This window comes from Archocentrus centrarchus, chromosome 17 (assembly GCF_007364275.1).
Source record: "Archocentrus centrarchus isolate MPI-CPG fArcCen1 chromosome 17, fArcCen1, whole genome shotgun sequence".
In the NCBI taxonomy this organism is placed as follows: Eukaryota; Metazoa; Chordata; class Actinopteri; order Cichliformes; family Cichlidae; genus Archocentrus; species Archocentrus centrarchus.
In genome coordinates, this window is record NC_044362.1 from 30553003 (window position 1) to 30572882 (window position 19880).

The 19880-nt window shown below is 40.6% G+C and overlaps 1 protein-coding gene across 1 annotated transcript in view; it reads right to left on the minus strand.

Annotated features, from left to right (window-relative positions):
- LOC115795638 (receptor-type tyrosine-protein phosphatase N2-like) overlaps positions 1–19880 on the minus strand; it is a 229311-nt gene that overhangs the window by 44946 nt on the left and 164485 nt on the right. The window contains 2 exon segments of the mRNA XM_030751631.1: positions 3522–3719; positions 15840–16052. Coding sequence (XP_030607491.1) covers positions 3522–3719; positions 15840–16052 — 411 coding nt within the window.

A 19880-nucleotide genomic window follows, 5' to 3' on the forward strand; every position in this document is an offset into this window, starting at 1 on the left:
AACCCCTCATCTACACAGAAGGCTGCTAATAAACCCAGTCCATTGGGACAGGTTTATTGTTATTAAACAGCAGAGTTGCAATTAAAAGGAGTCTATTTGAGCTACATTTTATGCTCATAATCCAACTACTAAATAGAAACCATTATTAACTGGGCACTGTAAAAGCATATTTGACTGCATATATTTGTTGGATGATAAAACATACTACTCTTTGGAAATTCATTGCTCTGGATGCAGCAGAAGATGTTTCTTTCATTTTTGACATTAATGCTTGTACCACAGAAAACATTGCAAACCCCCCCCCCCCCCCCCGAATTGTTTGACTATTCATGGTTCCTGTACAAGTATGCATATATAAAATTATAGACAGTCAAAGGATCTGTAAATGTCTGTGAAGACATAATCCAGACCCTTGGATTAGTCCAATAGGTGTACTGTGGGGGAAAAAGTTACTATTAAATTAGGAACCATATTTATATTGCATTATTCTCTACTTCCTGCTTTACATTTGCAAAACCGCTGACAGTGTAGAGAAATAGTTTTACATCATGGATTGAAGCCATAATTATTCCTTAACTTAAGTGCCCTAATCCCAACTAAATCTTAGTAATGCCTGGAAAAAGCCATTGCTTGTAATTAGAAGAATTAGAATGTTTAGTCAACCAAATTCTCATTGGTTGGACAGTAGCTTTACAGGAGCCAAACCAAACTTTGGACTTATCCAGCCAAAGACTAACAGAGCCCACATCACAGATGTTGGCAGTGGATTTTGTTCATATGGATTACCAAAAGTTAGTGTAAACTTTGCACATCACAGCTAAACAACATGGCAGCAGTCTAACTTGTCGACATCAGGATGTTTAATGCTTCAGGTTTTGAGTGTGAATATATCAGATTTGTTTGTTCTTATTTTTGCAACATGTTTGGTCTAATAACCATTTCATAACAGAACCTTATCAATGACAGATTTGGTGTCTTCAGGGTGTCCCAGATGGAGCAGCTACATTCAGAGAAATGATCACAATGTGAATGGCTGAATTTATTGTTCATGACTTGGGATAATGTTAGCAATATTCCTCAGTAGTTCTTGGGTGGGATCACTAGTTAAAATAATTGTATTTTCAGAAGTCGTTTTAACATGATCAAATCACTTCACTATTCATAATTCATTTATATGAATAAGGTAGGCACTAGACAGGATGCACTTAGTCCACTGTTGCTGATTTAGTTCACAATCTATCACCTCATCCTCAGAACATATCAATTTGTTGAAGACTAGGTATAATTTCAGTTGACCAAGGTGTTCTGCATTTCTAGAAAAGTGGTCTTAAACATGAAAGAGATTATCAGTGAATTTTATCCAGGGCTTTTCAAAGCCATCCAAAATCCTCTGTCCTCTTTCCTGATTTGTAGGGTCTTTACCCACAATACAAAGCGCCTTGAGGCGACAGTTTGCTGTGATTTGGCGCTATATAAATAAAATTGAATTGAATTGAATTGAATTGAATTGAATTGAATTGAATTTCAAGATTGGGATGGACATAACAAACCTTTTTGACTCTTTACAGACTGCTTTTGAAAAAAAAAATGTTGTTAGTGTGTTAATTTAACAATTTGAAGATTTTCATTAATTTTATGGGGATGAGGGTCTCTTGTTCTGACCAAAAAAAAAAAAAAAAAACCATGAAAAATGCCACATATAGAGAGAGAGACTTTCTGAAGCTGCTCTGAAGAGGATTTCAGAATTTACATTCATCTCCATCGCCTACACAAAAATAATCATCATGGCCACATTAGAGTCACTTAGTCTGTCTCCTTCTTTCCCTTTCACCATTTATATATTTGCTGCTATGATTTAACAAATTCAGTAATCATCCTGACCAGACTGTGGCCCACACACCGACTGAATGCTTGACAAATACATTATTTCATCCCTCTCTCAAGCAAGTGCCACCTCTGCAGATATGGATTCATCTCACGAAGACAAAGCCAGTGTACCTGCAGAAGCTCAGACCTTGTTGTCAAAACTCAAATCTATTTTCATCTGTATGTGACCTACACATTTCATATGCATCCATCGTATACTGTGGGTGCATTTGCCTAACATTTTAGCTTGGCCGTGCACTTGTGTAAAACAACAGAGACACTCTGCAGCCGCAAAGGGCTGCAAAGGGAGTCATTTCTCCTGAACACAACTCTGGTGCAAATCTCTGGGGTAATTAGTATCTTTGTGCCTATTGAACACATCAAAAAGGCCACTCTTTCACATCTTGCCGGCAGCCTTATATTGTATAGAGAGAGAGAGGAGAGAGTGGTGGAGGCGGGGCGGGGTAGTTGGAATGATGAGGTGGTGGTGCCGTGGGTGGTGGGTTGTTGAAGTGAGTAGGTATGTATCGCAATTATGACGGCGCTTGGCAGAATGCAACCGAGGTTCAATAGAGATTTTCATCTGCTGGATTGAAGAGGGTAAGAAGACTGCTTATAGAAACTGTGGGTGTAATGAGATGTACAAAAAAAAAAAAAAGACACAGTAAGAAAGAGGAGAGAGAGTGATATAAGAGGTGTGCGTGCGTGTGTGTGTGTGTGTGTGTGTGTGGGAAATAATCAGTACATGAAGATATGAGAGCTAAGGATTAACTAGTTCCTTGGTTTTTAAATGACTGGTTAAAAGGGCAAGCAGGTGACAAGATGATAAAATGGAAGATAAGCATGAGAAGAAAAAAAAAACATGCTAACGTGTCAGACAAGTCAAAAAATAATATCCTTAATGGTATAATTAGAACAAGATATACATTTACACTGAAATATTATTTTGTAAACTTATTTTGGGGGAAATTAACCTACTTTGACAATCTGACTGAATTCCATTTTTATTGAGTTTGTATTCATTGTTTTCCCTGACAGATCAATATTAAGTATCTTACTTGGACCCCTGACGTCATTTTAAGTTGGCACAAGAGCTGCAGTAGGGTCTGCTGGATTTAATTTAATTGAACTTTTTCTTGACAGTCAAACATAACATTATTATTTTAAAAGCAACTTGTAGAAATAAGCTGCATCAATCTGTTTTTATTTATTTCCATTTTAAAGGTTTTTTTTTTTCCGCTGCATTTTTCATTGACATTTACTTACACGCAGCCACTAACAAGCACAACAAAGGATCTGCTGGATTTGAAAAGCTTAACAACTTGAGATGCAGGAAGAGTCAGATATGTATAATCAAAGAAACCATTGCCTTCTGCTTTCCTATTGTAGTTGTGAGCAATAAACCTTTCAGAATAAAAGTATCTGACAACTGCAGTTTTTATTGTTCTAGTATTGACCATTACCAGTATTAGTAAAAAGTGTAGCGTGCTAAGGCAGTTTGGAAATTTGAACATATTTATTTAACTTCCGAATTCGCATTTTGACTTATGAAATATACTTGGAGCACTTTTTCTGGTGAACAATGAACTGCTTGGCGCCCAGAGCGCATTGTTTTGTGTGATGATTACATTAAAACTCCTCAACAGGAAACTCACCAGGATCATGTGACCAGTTGAGATGTCCATATTTGAGTGCGCAGGCTCTTCACTCCAAGAGGAGATACTGCTTCGTGCTGAGGGACTGACAGCTTGACCACCATCGCTGAACTGAGATGAGACGCTGTTGATCCTGGAGGAGATGGGCTCCGGACGCTCAGCCGGAGGCTTGACTGCCATGCGCTGCCGACAAAGTTCCTACAGGAGGGAAGGCACTACAGATTAGTCCTTGTTGTCATGTAAGTGGGGCCTAGTTGTATTGTACTTTTACATACAGTAACTGAAGACACTTGGCTGAAAAATTTGTTTGAAATGCCTTAACACGACTGCTATAATTAGAACTAAAAGCAATAGCAGAAAATGTTGCCTTGCTGTACTGTGTAACTTTGACAGGGAAGTAAATACATATACCGGACAGTTAACTGCAAAGTACAAAAACCATACTTGGAGCTCACTTTTGCTACAGTTGCGGCTGGTGAGGTTGTTTTTCTCTCCCTGAGGGTTGATTTGAATGTCTTTATATGTTGCAGTTGTGGTCACTATCATTACCAATGTCATACCAGGCTTTTGGACCAACGTGTCGCCTTAACGTATCCATGTCAAATAAAGGTATGAGTGGTTAAGCCTCTTTGGTTTCTTCATACGTGCTGCCCAGGGATGCATGATTAGAGTGGTACAGGATGTAACATGGTTGCTTTAAAAAAAAAATTTAAACACTCAAGTACACTAATAATATCCAGAGAATTAATCACTCTGATCTTAAGTTAATGAAGTTTATTTATTGTGTGGCAAAGAGAGCTGCTGACATTAGCATGCCAACCAGCTAGCATTGGCTGGTACCTTAGCAAAATATTATTTTGTACCTCAGGATATGATATTGATTCTATGTACTGTCCAGTTTGCCCTCAGTCCAGAAGAAGGAGTAGCCCTGCACAAATTGTGTATTATTTATTTTATACAGTGCTTGACTGAGATTGCTGGGACAGTTGAGGTATTGACAGTACACCCCTGAGCGGCTAAAGCTCTTGGAAAACGACCACAGTAAAGTCAGCTGAAGAAACTGAAGTTGCACTGCCTCAAGCTGGAGTAGCTGCAAAACACCAGCAACCCCATATGGAGCAGGCACTTCACATATAAAAGAAGAGTGTCTGAGGTCACATGGCGATCATGTGGAAGTCTGTCATAACTTGTAATCTGAATCAAAGCTAACAGTCCAAACTTTTGTCAGGGGAAATATGAGTGTAATGCTCCTGAATTCATCAAGGACCATTATTTTTGTCGTGTTAATTAACAGCTATTTCCTTCCCCCCCAAAAAATGCCTTATTTTTAATGCTGAGTGTTTTTATTACTTTGGTTTGCTTTCTTTCCTTTAAAGTAAAAAAGGACCACTGTAAATAATGAGTGAATGTGTGTAAAAGGGAGAAATTTAGGCAACAGAAAATGGGATTTGTTATTAAAATTAGGCTCAACATGTTCTGACCTTCATAAACAACTTTCAGTGACAACTTGCTTTGTTACAAGTTGGTAAAAAAAACCCCAAAAAACAGCAAAATCACAACGAAAAGAATAAAGCTAGAAGACATGGGGCTTTGAACAAAATTGAAATCCTGCTGACAGGCTGTGAACACCTGGGTAAGAACGGTGAAAGAGTGCAATTTCTGTAGCACCACTCACTTAACCACCAACTGCTGAATACTGGCCAGGTTCCAGGATGCTGGTGAAAAACAGCATGCATGCTCAGCAAGCCTTCCCTGAATAAACAATAAAAAAAACCCCAACTTTATAAAAAAAAAAAAAAAGTTTTGGCAAAGTATGCCCCTCAGTCTCTCAGCAGCAAGTACAATATCTTCATTCATATGCCTGAGCAAACTGTCATTTTCTGTCTGCTGGATACGTGACCACAATGAAATATTGACATCACATCGAACTTTTTCTCTGCGCCTTTTCTACACAACTCCCAGCACGAAGTTTAGTGAGCTGTAATGAATGTCTGTGCCACTTGGTACAGGAGGCAGGAAAATCACAGAGACATGCAGAACAAAGATGTGCAGAGCTGCATTCTTCACGATCAAGAATAGCCCGACAGCAACAGTTAAAACCCTTGAATATTTTTGGCATGTTTAGGCCAAAAAAATGTAATTAATTCCCACAGTTTTTAAAAATGTCAGTGGTTAAAACATGTCAATATGCTTATTGCGCAACACTCGATCTGTAGGTTTAAAAACTGCTTTATGGTGAGTTAACAGTAGCTACTGTAGCACATCCTGTGACAATCATCTTAAAATGTGTAACAACAACCTGATGTTTTTAAAAATACATATTTGTTCTAGGGTTTTCTTGCAACTGTAAAATGAACTTTTTTGTTCGTTCATTGATGTTTTTTTAAAATGATATCACAAAAGAAAATCAGAGAATCAAGGAAACTGGCTTGAAGAGAGGGTGGAGCTGAAAGGACAAACGGTGGATGAACTGAAGGGCTGCACCAACGCCCAGATAAATAAGGATTATTTTGAACTATGACTCATTCAAAGCTACTCAGGTAGTCTCAGCATAAATAAGCATAATAGATTCTGTTTAAACCCCACCATATAAAAAAAAAAGGCTGTGTAGACAATAGATCACCTGCCACAGGTGCCAACATTTGCCTAATTCAAGAATTTCTTTTCAGTTCTGATTCAAATACACGCCTTGCTATGTCTTATTAAATTGAATGCAGCTTGGAGACACCCCTTGGGGAAATCTTTCTATTTGTCCAACTGACTGATTTGGGGTGTGGGTGTATAATTGCTTTGTTTTTATTGTCTTCCTGCTTCATACCTCACCTCTGTAAATGCTGTAACTAGAATATATTTTCTTTAGTCTAACAACCTGTTAGTCTAAGAATGCATACGTGCTGTAGCTGTAACCTCCTGAGGTGCACAGGTTTCTGCACTGGAAATTAAGCAAGCTTTTAAATAAATCAGGCCATAATTAGGCTAACACTAAATTCATACTAGTGCACTTATTTTTAAAAAATGCACTAATCAATAGAAAAATATTTGTAAAATACATTTCATTATTGAATAAGATGTAAATGAACTGTTATCGGTGCATCCTCTGTATTGTATTACGCTGCTCAAAAAATTAAAGGAACACTTTTTAATCTGAGTTTAGCATCAAGTCAGTTAAACTCCTGGGATATTGATCTGGTCAGTTAAGTAGCAGAAGGGGTTGTTAATCAGCTTCAGCTGCTTTGGTGTTAATGAAATTAACAACAGGTGCACTGGGGGGGCAACAATGCCAGAGCCCTACAAAATGACCTCCAGCAGACCAATTGTGCAAATATCTGACTAAATAATCAGAAACAGACTTCATGAGGGTGGCCGGAGGGTCCAACATCCTCTAGTGGGCCCTGTACTTACTGCCCAGCACCTTGGAGCCCGATTGGCATTTGCCATAGAATACCAAAATTGGCAGGTCCACCACTGGCTTCCTGTGCTTTTAACAGATAAGAGCAGGTTCACCCTGAGCACATGCGACAGATGTAAAAGGGTCTGGGGAGGCATATGCATGGAGGGACACACAGACCTCTACAGGCCAGGCAACAGCACCCTGACTCCCACTGGGCATCGGGATGAAATTCTTGGACCCACTGTCAGAACCTATGCTGCTGCAGGGGGTCCTGGGTTCCTCCTGGTTCATGACACTGCCCGGGCTCATGTGGGGAGAGTATGCAGGCAGTTCTTGGAAGATGAAGGAATTGATACACTGCACCTTAGACTGTCCAGGAGCCCAGATCAGATGCCCTAACCCTAACACAATCGTCATTTTCGTAGCAATTTGAGTTGCTGCAATGAAATTTCAGCAAAAAGGACTCACCTGCTGCATCATTTTTTCACTTTGATTTTCAGGATGTCTTTGAATTCAGCCTCAGTAGGTTGATAATTTTCATTTCCATCCTGTCATTCCTAACACATTACCCAGCCCATATCAGTATAGATATCCAGCATGATTTTTTTTCCCCTACTGAAAACACATCAGGACTCAAAGCGTTCTCTCAATTTTTGTGAGCAGTATATTTTAAGCCATACATCATGTGCATAAGCCAACTATAACAGGAGACCTGGAATAAAACTCTGTGGGTATCTATGTTTCTTAATGAGAGAGACGCTGATGATTAACTGACCCTGTGTTTGATTGACAGTGGAGGTAATGTGAGCAGGCCTTCATTAGTCTGTATCTGATCTGTCTGATGTTCTCGTAGGTCGGCAACTGACACTGATCTATGGGCTCGGACACAGTCTCATAAATGTGTGCAGATTATTAAAGTGCTTTGGTGGCTGGCCTGGGGATACTGACAGCACTCCTGGTGGGGGGCCAAACACAAACACGCTTGTATTTGAAAGCAGAGTGTAGTAGAAGAGGCTACTGGAAGCATTGAACTGGAGTTAAGTAAAGTCTGGAGTGCTGTTTGTTTAGACCTGCAGTGTCAGTGTTTTGCAGACTTAAACAGGCTGGTTTTAGCATGAACAACAGCATGTTTAAGCTTGGTTTAAGTTAAAGGTAGCTTTTGGGTTGTAAGATGCCAGCTGGACAATAACTATTTAGATGGGTCCTGAGTTTTGTCATAGTAATGTGTTAATTTTATGACATTTAACACTAAACAGTTATTAATTTTAAAAAATAACAGTGCATATGAGTTAAAATCTTTAACATTTTACCATCAGGTTATAGAATTTTCACCTATGAACAACATTTAACCAGTGGCACAATAAGCCAGTTATTTTCCTTTAACAAATCATTGTTACATTCAACCACATCAGTCCAAAATGTGTTTTGCCATCCATTTCCAAGAAGCTTTTCACTTTACAATGTATGTACATTTATGTACAATGTACACACTTTTCAGGATTCTCAGTCAATGGAGAACACTAAAATGTATTTCTGTAGTATTCTAAATTTTAGAGTGTTACTGTTATTTATTCAAATGTTTGATTTATGGTTGGAGGCCAAGTGGATTTATCAGATTTAGTGGCGTGTCTCTGGTTACAGATCTGCAGTGCTGTTAGTTCAGGGTTGTAAATCATCTTATCTCGTAATAACACCGCTTTAATCAATATTCTGTATCAAATGATTAATGGATTAAATAGTTAGCTGTGTGATAACTGCATTATTGTATGAGGCGGCTTCCCGTTACAACCTTGACTGACCCTACTGGAGATGCATGACAAGCTCAGCACATTTTTTCTTCTCTTTACTGCAGTATTCTGAGTAGTATGAAGTATAGAGCACACTAAAGGCTACAGAGTCTCTTTATAAATCATGTTTGGTAGTTTCAAGGATAGACTAATATGAAAAACCCATTTAGATTACTTTTTCCTGCTGCTAAAAGCTGCCTATATACATGCATGATGCTGCTCACCTCGATATTTGAACATTTAAATGGAGAAAGTATTGAGAAATTTTTAAAAAAGACATTAAAAATACACACAAACTGTTTCTATAGTTCACAGAAGGGGTTGTATAGCAATATATGAACTGTCCCATGTCAGATATTTAATAAAAGGCAAAAATTGGCCCCATAAATTGCTCTCACCTTCCTGGCTGCCAACTACACTAGCTTGTCTGGTTTCCTGACTTTGCTTAACTGCTTCATCCTCTGAACACAAAAAGGAGAGCTCCATCAGCAGAGCACGCTGAATTGTGGCCGTTTTGTCACACATGATCAACAGCATTCACAGCAGAACGAGTCCACACGGTGAACTCTGCAACTGCAGCCAATTCTTTTATGATGTTATTAAAACTGCCTCAAAATGGCTTCCCTTTGACAGCCAATTAGAAGTTAAAAAAAAAAAAAAAAAGGCAAAAGATTTGACAGAAGAATATAACCCAGGACAGGTTTAGAGTGTAAACAGTGTAGATTTACAGTCACAACATCTCCCCCATCCCCGAGCAGCGTCTATACAGACACAAGTATCTTTATTTACAGTGTACTGATTTTTAGCTAGGGCAGCACAGTGGTGTGGTGGTTAGCACTGTTCACCTTGGCCCGGGCCTTTCCTGTGCGGAGTTTGCCTGTTCTCTGTAGTTTCCTCCCACAGTCCCAAAACCCCAAGTTACTGGGGTTAGGTTAATTGGTGATTCCAAATTACCCATAGCTGTGAGTGTGAATGGTTGTCTGTCTCTCTGTGTTGGCCCTGCGACAGGCTGGCGACCTGTACAGGGTGTGCCCTGCCTCTCACTCTATGACAGCTGGGATAGACCCCAGAGAATGGATGGATGGATGATTTTCAACTATACACAGTTTGTCATTTTAATGACTGATTTATGATCAGCATGTCAGTCTGAAGCATATTTTCCAGCTTTGACTCAAGCGATACCTTTTATTTGTGCCGTTACTGACAGAACAGGTGACACTTGTATACTTGGATACTTCTGTAGCCTTTGATGGAGTACATTATGCAACTGCATACTTGACGTGAATTTTGACAGCGCACTGCTGAGATTGATCATTCGGACCATCATATTAGCTGCAACATTTTGCTGACATTCACAACTTGTCAAGCCCCTGATCACAAATACACAGAAACCAAAACACCACCACAACACACTAACACCTTTGGCAGTGATATCACTGAAGGCCTCCCAAAGAGTGATTGGTGGTCCCTCTCTTTCTGCTTTGATCTAAGATTGTGACCACTGAGGGTGAGAAGTAAACAGAGTTGCACACAACTTTTTGCCCATTATGAGCACACCACCCATGTGCACTAAGTGCACTGCATACAATGCAGTCATACTTGCAGTGTACGGGCGTACATGACTTGAAACTTTCACTGACTCTTTTAGCAAAGACATTACATCTTGTTTCTGCTTAGTGGTGCTGAAGCCATGCAGTGTACTAGATGCTTTTAAGAGAAACCCCTATTGTTGGTACATTCAAGGTCATCCAAAACCCCAGAGTCATGCCAAACAGCAGATATTATAATGGAACAAATGACAAAATTATCTTTCCAGGACATCCATACTGGCTTTCGCTGCCTGCTGGATTAATTTATAATGAAAGCAGAACTCATGAATAAAATGCTTCTTGGCAAATCTAAGATGTTGGAGCCATCTAGTTCAACTACTGCATTAGATATGACAACAAATAAGGGTGGATGTGTTGTATGTGTTCAACATGATGGAGTACCAATCTCTAGAGAGGGTTAGGGTCTTTTTAAATTGAATTTTAAGGGACAATGCATTTGATCAAAGCAAAAGTCTGTCTGGGAGTGAAGACCTCTACATTAAAATTGACAACAGCATTTCAAAACAGTCTGGAGTTTTAAAAAACAATGTTAGCAAATTGGTATGCGACATGAAAGTATGAAACTCGCAGGTAAAAGGATACTGACTCACAAGAAGTCAAAAACAGTGCATACAAATTTGCCTTTGGCTCAGGCCCTTTTTCCCCAAATCCCTACATAAGAAAGCAGGGATACAATGAACACAATGAGGAAAGGAAGGATGTGCCACACCAACCCTTACCATGTGAATAAAAGGTCAGAGGAAAAACCCAACAACCCCCTCTCATGGGCATCATGCCAGGGAATCCACTTGGTGCCACATGACCATCTCAAATCATACATCAGCCCGGGGGCAACAGAGGGCGTGTAAGTGCTGCGAGGCACGTGCCACCCAAAGCACCCCCCCCCCCCTTCTTTTTTTAGAAAAGTCTGCTAATAGGGAGGAAGGTTTGGTTTTGGGGGTCAAGGTGTGCCAGCAGAGCTTGTCAGGCTCACAGGGGCACCTCTGTTTACATGCCCTTCTGACCAAATCAAAATCAGGGGCCTTCACCCCTGTGCAGTTCCTCTCTGCTTGAACAAATAAACAAATAAAAAGGGAAACGTATGGTGGCCCTGAGAGGTCAACATAAGAAAACACCAGCAAATTAAAAAACACTGCAAAAGCACACAAAACACAACAGAAGTTGAATAAAACACAATGGAAGTAAAAAAAAAACCCAAAAAACCAAAAACACAAAGGTTTTTGGGGAGGCAATAACGTGACAGGACAGCTGCGGAAGTGACAGAAACTAAAACATGTGAAGGATTGCACTGAGGCACACTTAAAAGAAGTGGAGGATTCAAGGGTGCAAGGTAATGTGTGCTTTAACCCTTTAATAGCCAGCTGTCGAGGCCCTAAACTGCCTTTAATCTTATTGTTGCCGACACGATTGGGCAAGAGCACTTTGCATTACCGTAATTACATGACAAGTTGTCCCCTTGGAAAAATCGAGAAGTTATGCTCCACAGCCAACATAGGGTTATTACGGTAATTTCAGTCACGCTGTTGCAGGAAGCCCGCGAACGGCGACGCTTTTGGAGTTCCGGAGGGCCTGTGGTAAATAAAGGGTTAATTCAAGGAATACTGATGATGCATGTTTGCTATTAGCCGTTTACTGTTAGCTTGTCACGTCTGCTGTTCCCTCACATTATCATCTCCCCGAAAACACTTCTGTTGTGTTTGTTTTGTGTTTGTTTGTTTGTTTGTTTTTTGAGGGGGGGGGGGGCCTTTGCTTATGTTATATTCAACTTCCATTGTGTTTTGCGTGCTTTTGCAGCATTTGCTGGTGTTTTCTTGAGTTGCGTTGTGTTTGACTTTTCAGAGTCAAAACATAGGCTGGAGCCTATCCCAGCTGCCACAGGGCGAGAGGCGGGGTACACCCTGGACAGGTCACCAGTCTGTCACAAGGCCAACACAGAGAGACAGACGACCATTCACACTCACATTCACACCTGTGGCCAATTTAGAATCACCAGTTAACCCCACTAAATGTTTTTGGACTGTGGGACCCGGAGAAAACCCACACAGACACACGGGGAGAACATGCTCCACACAGAAAGGCCAGATGGTGGATTTGAACCCCGGACCTTCTCGCTGTGAGGCAATAATGCCCCACTGTGCTGCTAGTATTTAACCATTGTAAGAAACAAAGCTAATGTTCAGCAAGAATATCTGCTACAATACCACAGCTATGGCTAAAGGTAACTAGAAGAGTTGTAATGCCTTAAATCATAAAAAGTGAAGAGAAAAAAAACTAAATCTCTTTTATCTTTTTTTTTTTTTTAATTAAAACACGGAAATTAGCATGTACAACATATTTTAAAGTGCCCACAGGTGATACCAACACTGGAAAACTGGGCCTCCAATTTTCCAACTACTGTAACTTATTTAAGTTTTTATTAGGTTTGAAAACCTGGGGCAGGAAAAGGTGGCCGTTATGGTCGTTCCCGGTATGTTCCTGTAGGGGCTTCGGACATGAAGGCACTCCTGCAATTCTTGAAAGACATGTATAAGGCATGTCCTGCCTTAAACAAGTTTTTATGCATTGTCCACACACACACACACACACACACACACACACACACACACACACACACACACACACACTGAGGAGAACAAAGCTGGATTTTTTTAACGGAAGGTTATCAGCAAACTGATGCATTTACCCAACAGAATGGAAGTGAGAGAGGAAAGAGGTGCAGGACAGTCAGGGAACAAAAGTTACTGTTTGCTTGTTTAATCTAAATTGAGATGAACTGGAAATGCATTTTGCACGTATTCATTGGCAGTGTAAAGATGTTATCATGCCAGTGAAAGTCCTTGAAATTGAACTGAGAAAGAGAGAGACTGTGAGCCAGGCTGAGGGAAGCCAAAAAAACAAACAACAAAAAACAAACAAACAAAGGGACTCATCAGTAACAACTTTTTTTTTGATTCCTTAAAAATATGCAAATATGTTCATTAGTTTCCAAAGCATTGCTCATGTTTCAAGAAAATTCCTGGTGTGAATGATATCATCTTTAAATCTGATAATGCTTCAAGATAATATCTCTTGATTTGTGAAAAATCCATGCAAAAAGTTGAGCTCCACTGCAATCAAGTGTAATGATCTCATGCTGCTGGCGGATAGTTTCCTCTGCTTTGAGGGAGGAAAAAAAGACTTTTAGGAGCAGATAAAAGTTGGAATCGGATGTAAAGATAAACTGACAGCGACGCTGCAGACTCCCGTGTCAGCAGCAGAGAAATCCAGGGACTGACTGACTGACAAGCATCATCCGCCATCTTCCCGCCCAGCGCTCTGACACGCTGCACACAGTCCTCTGTCAATGCTTGTCAATCAACATCTCCTTTGTCAGTGTCGGCCAATCCCATGTTGCCGTTACACCGTAACCGTTTGACTGACAAGCTGGGAGCAGGGGAGCTGAGAGCCAAAGGTGGAGGGGATTCAAAGGGAGTTGGTGGTGTGGTGACGTGATTAGAAGGCTGTGTGTGTGTGTGTGTGCGTGTGTGTGTGTGTGTGTGTGTGTGTGTGTGTGTGTGTGTGTGTGTGTGTGTGTGTGAGGATGTGAAGCGAGGCCTCAAACAAACGTGCCGAGGGCAACAGTCATTAATATGCAGTGGTTGGTTAGAGTGTGCGTGCAGACACACAGTGTGCGTGTGTTTGTGCATATTTGTGTCTGTTTGACAGCCAGCATGAAGGAACTGCAGTAGTAAGGCCGTCAGGCAGCCTGCCGCTTCCTGTCTGCTTTAATTGCATGTAGCCCTGGAGACTGGGTGAGCGCGCACATGCACATACACACACACACACACACACACATACACACACACACACACACACACACACACAGAATCCAGCCCAGGGAACCCCTATACACAGCAGCGCTGACAAAGAGACGAGGTTTACACGGCTAAGATGGGAGCTGAACACTGAGGTCTTTCACTGAGGATGATGGCAGCTCACTGTCGAGACTCGATAAAGACGACAGAGGAAAGAGAATCAACTAGAGGAGCTTTGGGAGTGCGAGCAATGCAAGACTGAAACCTCCCAAGAATGAGCAACACAAAGGTTTTTGTAAGCTATTAATCAGAAAATAAAGCTTAAACACAGCCTTACGTATGAATTTTAATTAGCAGTTGCCAATTAGAAGCTTAAAGCAAGTCTCAGAGTAAAGTAACCGAGACGATCAGTTCTTCACTCTGATGGAAAACAAAAATTTCATGTAGACTGAGGTAGGTATGTAGCTGAATGTCAACCTATCACAGGCCAGGTCACTCTTACAAAAGAAATTTTTAATCTCAATGAGACATAAATGTTGAATTGACTTTTAGAAACCTCTCTTGCTAGGCAGTTTAAGATGCTTCTGCCTTATTGGTAAGCAATAATTCTATTTCTATCTAAAAGCAACATCATGAATCTGTAAGTCACCAGTGACGAGGTAAACCTTTGACGCAGTCCCACAGTCTATTTCAGGAGGTAAAAATCCCTTGAGAAGAGCATAAAATGTAAGCACTTAGGGGCCAGGCTGGGCTCATTATAAAATCAATGCTCACAGGACTACTCTCATTTAAAAACACGGTGGGGAAAAGGTCAGAGAGAGAAAGAGAAAGAGATGGAAAAATCTCAATCTAATTCTTTGCTCAAAAAGACACTTAATATTGGATTCTGTAAATTAAATTTCACACTTGGCTATTCCGGCCAAAGGATAATTACCGCAAGCAGAGCAGGGAATGGAAATAACTCGAGGTGGAAAACCTGTTGGACTGGTAATATTGCTTCATGTCTCAGACAACAAATTATAGCAGGGGACAATCAGTGATCAGCACACACCATCGATGTAGTTAAAAACATGACGATATGAAACAGGCGGTGACGCTGACAGAAGACAGCAACAATCCCAACGGCAACCCCAGAGACTGGGGATGATCTTGGGATTATTAAGCTATTTTTGCAGTTATAGTTTATCCATTTTTGATTAGGTGCATTTTTTGTGTTTTAAAAAGGTATAGAAAAAGTGGGCAAATTAGGCATTAAATATATAATTTGTGGCCAAAGCTAATAAATAAAAAGCTTATATTTCTTTAGATAATGAGTTTTTGGGAGAGTTACTCATCCAAGGACTATATTTACTGTAAACTGCAGGTAATACAACAAATGCTATATGTGTAGTGACATTTAATGCCATCAAATTTTGTAAAAATAATAAACATATATCCTGTTGATTCTGAACTGCTTTTTGGTTTGTTTTAATGGGAAATGTTGCTGCTACCATTGGTTGCAAGACACATCTGAGGAGGCCCGATGATTACAAGAAAAAAAAGGCACTCTTATTAAAAATATTTTTTTTAAAAAAGGTCCACAAAACATACACTTCTTAATTTCATGCAATTTTATGGGACCACTTTCATTTATGCATATTTTATCAGTTATGAAAACAAACAAAACCAGCAAAAAATGTTCTATAAATATATCTGTATAATGTCAATTCACCAATGGACACAGTAGAAACTCCTACCTGGTAGGTGGCGGTAGCATCGCTGCTTGTTTCTGTTCCCAGATTGGTGAGCTTTTCCTTGAGCTTGTGGTGGGAGCGGTGCCGCAGGCAGTAGACCACGGTGGAGGCCAGCAGCACTCCAACGATACACAGAATTGACACGATGGTGAGAATGAGGAATTTGGTTGACTCTGTCTGGCTATACTTGGTGGGGATCTGGTTGATCTGGCTTTCCTGTGGGCCACAAAAGAAGAGATGGAAAAAAAAAATTATTACATTACGTCTATTACTATTTTTATCTGAGGTGAGTGGTTCTCTTTGCAGCTCAACTGGTAGAGCGAGGCGCTGCCAGTGCCAAGGTAAGAGTTTTGATTCATCCACCCTGCTAAAAATGACTGTGGTCGTGATGGAAGCAGGTGCTTTAGAATAAACTGCAGTGGTGTGAAACCGTCTACCTGAGAGTGCATATGCTTTCAGGTGATTTTACTGATTAGTCAGACAAGAGGAACTAATCTGCAAAATCATCTGGCGGAGTGTTTGATTGGAACAACCCTGCAGGCTCTCAGAGCTTCATGACACATGGTTTGATACTCTTGGATTAAAACAGCCACCAAACAGGCCAAAAAAACAAGTCACACTGGAATCCTTTGACAAGATAATATAAGCCTGAATTATTTTTGCTACTAATGATGCCCCCCCCCCCCCCCCCCAAAAAATCAAAAAAAAAAAAAAAAAAAAACCAAACACCCAAAACGTTTGACTTTACATGGGTAGATAAAAGTGTAAATCACATGGTTCTTCTCTTTCCTTTTTTGGAAACACATAAACATGCATATCACTGTGCTCGATGAAAAGTATAATCACCAGCGTTTGTTCCACCATCTGTGCCCAAGAGTGCATAGAATGCATAAACTCCTGTTTAGCAAAGCATTCTGGATTTCTCCAGACAGCTCAACACCCCGTTTGCTATATTGGAGGAATTTTCTACCATCGTGCACAGACGCAACAGACGTTCTGCTGTCTTGAGCGAGCGCCTTGCCAATTCCGACCTCAGCTGCAATTTAATCCAGCACGGGAGGACCAGATCCTTCGGCAAACAACTAGAGATTAAAGATTTCTTTTCAACCAGTCAGCTGCTTAAGATAACACAATGGACACATACTGTATGATAAAAGTCTCTGTCTGAACTGCTTCACGAGTGTGCAATAATTTGAGAGAAGAGACTTATTGAACTATTCATTATGAGCTGCAGCTCTGACGGCTGCTTGCTGTTCATTTTTCAGACACCAGTGAGCTCCAGATAATGGGCCTGTTGCCTTTTACCTGACTACTACTAGTTAACAATAGGCAACATAATTCCCCCTTATTACGCACAGCATAATGATCTTGCCAACAAAGAGCGAGGCAAGAACCAAAAGAGTAGAGCTACAAATTGCACAGCCAATGACAGGCCTGTAATTCCTCTTGACAAAGAATTATCAAAAGAAATCAATCGTGAAAACAGATTTTCTTGACTTGTTCCTGATTTGGAACTTTTTTTTTTTTTTTTTTTTCATATCTTTGCAGCACAGCAAAGATTACCACTCATTTACTGGTACAAAAAAAATTCAAACGCTCGACAGTCCCGAGCACATAAACACACTTATTACTGCGCTCATCATTAGTTTGCTCTACTTGGAATTTTATGTTGCATATTAAGCTTGTTTAAAATCACTTTTGTATTCTGTCAGACAAAAATAATGATTGAAAAAAAAAACCTTGTAGAAACCTTGTAGAAAGGCAGCTCGAGGGTAAAGGGGAGGGAGAAAAAAAAATCCCTGTCCCTCAGTGGTAGAGGTCATGGAGATTAGGCGAGGTGTGGCGTGGTGAGTTAATGGAAAGGAGGCTTTGAAAGCAGCGGGGAGAAAGGGGGCAGTCCTGTCGGATCCCTCCTGCCTGCCTGTCAGCACAGAGAAGCCCCGAACCCCTGGGAGGTGGGAAAAGGACCGCTCTGCTCTGCTAAAGATTGTTCTGGAATTCTTGTGAGGTTTCAGGGAGTGACCCCCACCCCACCCTACCACCGTCACCACTACCACCACCACTCGATAATGCACCCTCCCTTCATCGCCACCCCCTATGATTTCATTCATTGCTGCTGCTGCTGCTGCATTCAGCACCTAATAAAGAGCGCCCGCACAAACACCCACAATGGGGGACAACAGTTGTCCGATGCTTTGTGGGGTGTCCAATTTGCTTGGGGAGCTCTGAGCCATACTGTAAAAGCTGGTTGCATAGTAATGTGATGGCCCTGAAAAGAAACAGTGGGTGTCTCTGACTGAGGCTCTGCATTAAAGAGCACTTTCTCAATACTAAGAAAAAAGATATATTTATATAATAAACATCATCATAATAATAATAATAAAACAGCACAACTAAAATTGTGAAAAATTCAGCTTTGAAGTACAGTGCACATTAAAGATTTATCTGCGAGCTCAACTTACTATGGAGGCTGTTCATGAATCAGTAATAAACATAATGTAGGGAGTCTGTTTATGTTACATTTATATGGCTGCTGATACTAATGTTGCATTAGACATCTGTAAGAGCAGATGCAATTGATTGTGGCTGGGCTGTGTATTTTTAATGTTTCTTTTCATTAATGCGGTTTTAATGTAAAAGATGGTGGCAAAAAATATCAGCCATTAAGGAGGCATCATAAACAAAAGTAGCTGAGCAGTAGCCTGTATGTGTTGTGGGCTTGGCAAGGCCATTAATAATGCATTATTGCTGATTCCACATGCTTCCACTGCAATCATCTTTTGCAAAATGTATTTTTTTTTTTTAACTGCGGATCAAATAACTTCATTTGTCATTTTACTCCCCGAGTCATCTCATTGTTTTGTCAAATTAAGTTTCATGGAGAAGGATTGCATCTTGCTTGGCTAGTAATGGCCCATAATTCAAGGCCCTAACTGTAACAGCTCAGTCATCTTTCACGGGACAGATGCCGGCGTTTCCAAAGCACACTCCCCACTCCACGCACACACTGCTCCCACCTCCTCCCTTGGCCTCTTTATCATGGCTGCCTAGCATGTCTATCTATTGATTCAAACAAATGTAGCCTGACCCCACCTGCTTAATCAAGTTTGGTTGCAGTTGTTAGTAACAGTAAAAAGGGGGTGGAGGAGCGTGTTGTTGAGTGAGTGCAAGAGAGGTAGGGAGGGAGGGAGGGAGGGAGGGAGAGAGAGAGAGAGCGCGACTTGAGGGCGTATGACTTGTTAGTTCACAGCTATGAAAAACGAGCAGCCATTCGAGCTGAGCTGCAGAGGCAGATGTAGCAGAAATTTGCAATGATTGAAAATCAAATGTTTGCTCAGGATGGGAGGTGGAACATTCACGCGTGAGCCAATGCATTCAGCCATTACTGTGCAAATGACTGCACAGCCTTTTCGGTAATATACATTTATGAAACTAAACACTGGCGTTTGAAAGCCCGTATCTGTATGTAAGTGTGTTACCTTTATTGTACTATATGTTTCCAGTAATAAGAAGCAATCTGCCCAGCTCTGCAGTTCTAAGGCCTTTATCGCTCCTCACTCCTGAGACTTAACGCTTTCAATCACATTACATTTCGAGGGCTTGCTTAAGAGAGTCATGACTGCTAAGGTGAATTACAGCCCAGTACATAGAAATTAAAGGAAATGTAAATTGATTCACGCTGCTGGTGTGATTGTAGGTGAAAAGGAATATCAGGACTGTTGGGTTGAATCGGAATAAAACCAAACTCCAGACTTTAATCTACATCATTCCTGGTTCTGAAGTCATTTTTTCATCATTCAGATGGATACAAAAAAAAAAAAACTCAAATCAAAAATGTTTGTTTCTGGAGGAATATCAGACGTTCTGATCAAGACTTTTTCAGAGCGGCTGAAAATGAAAGGAAAATATTCTCTCCCCGAAGGCAAAGGGGAGAAGGGAGCTCCTTTCATGCTTCCACCTCCATTGTCCATCTGCTTCCACAAAAATCGATTGTACTTGCAAATTTTTCATTTCACATAGGCAAATGTGGTTTGACATACAGTG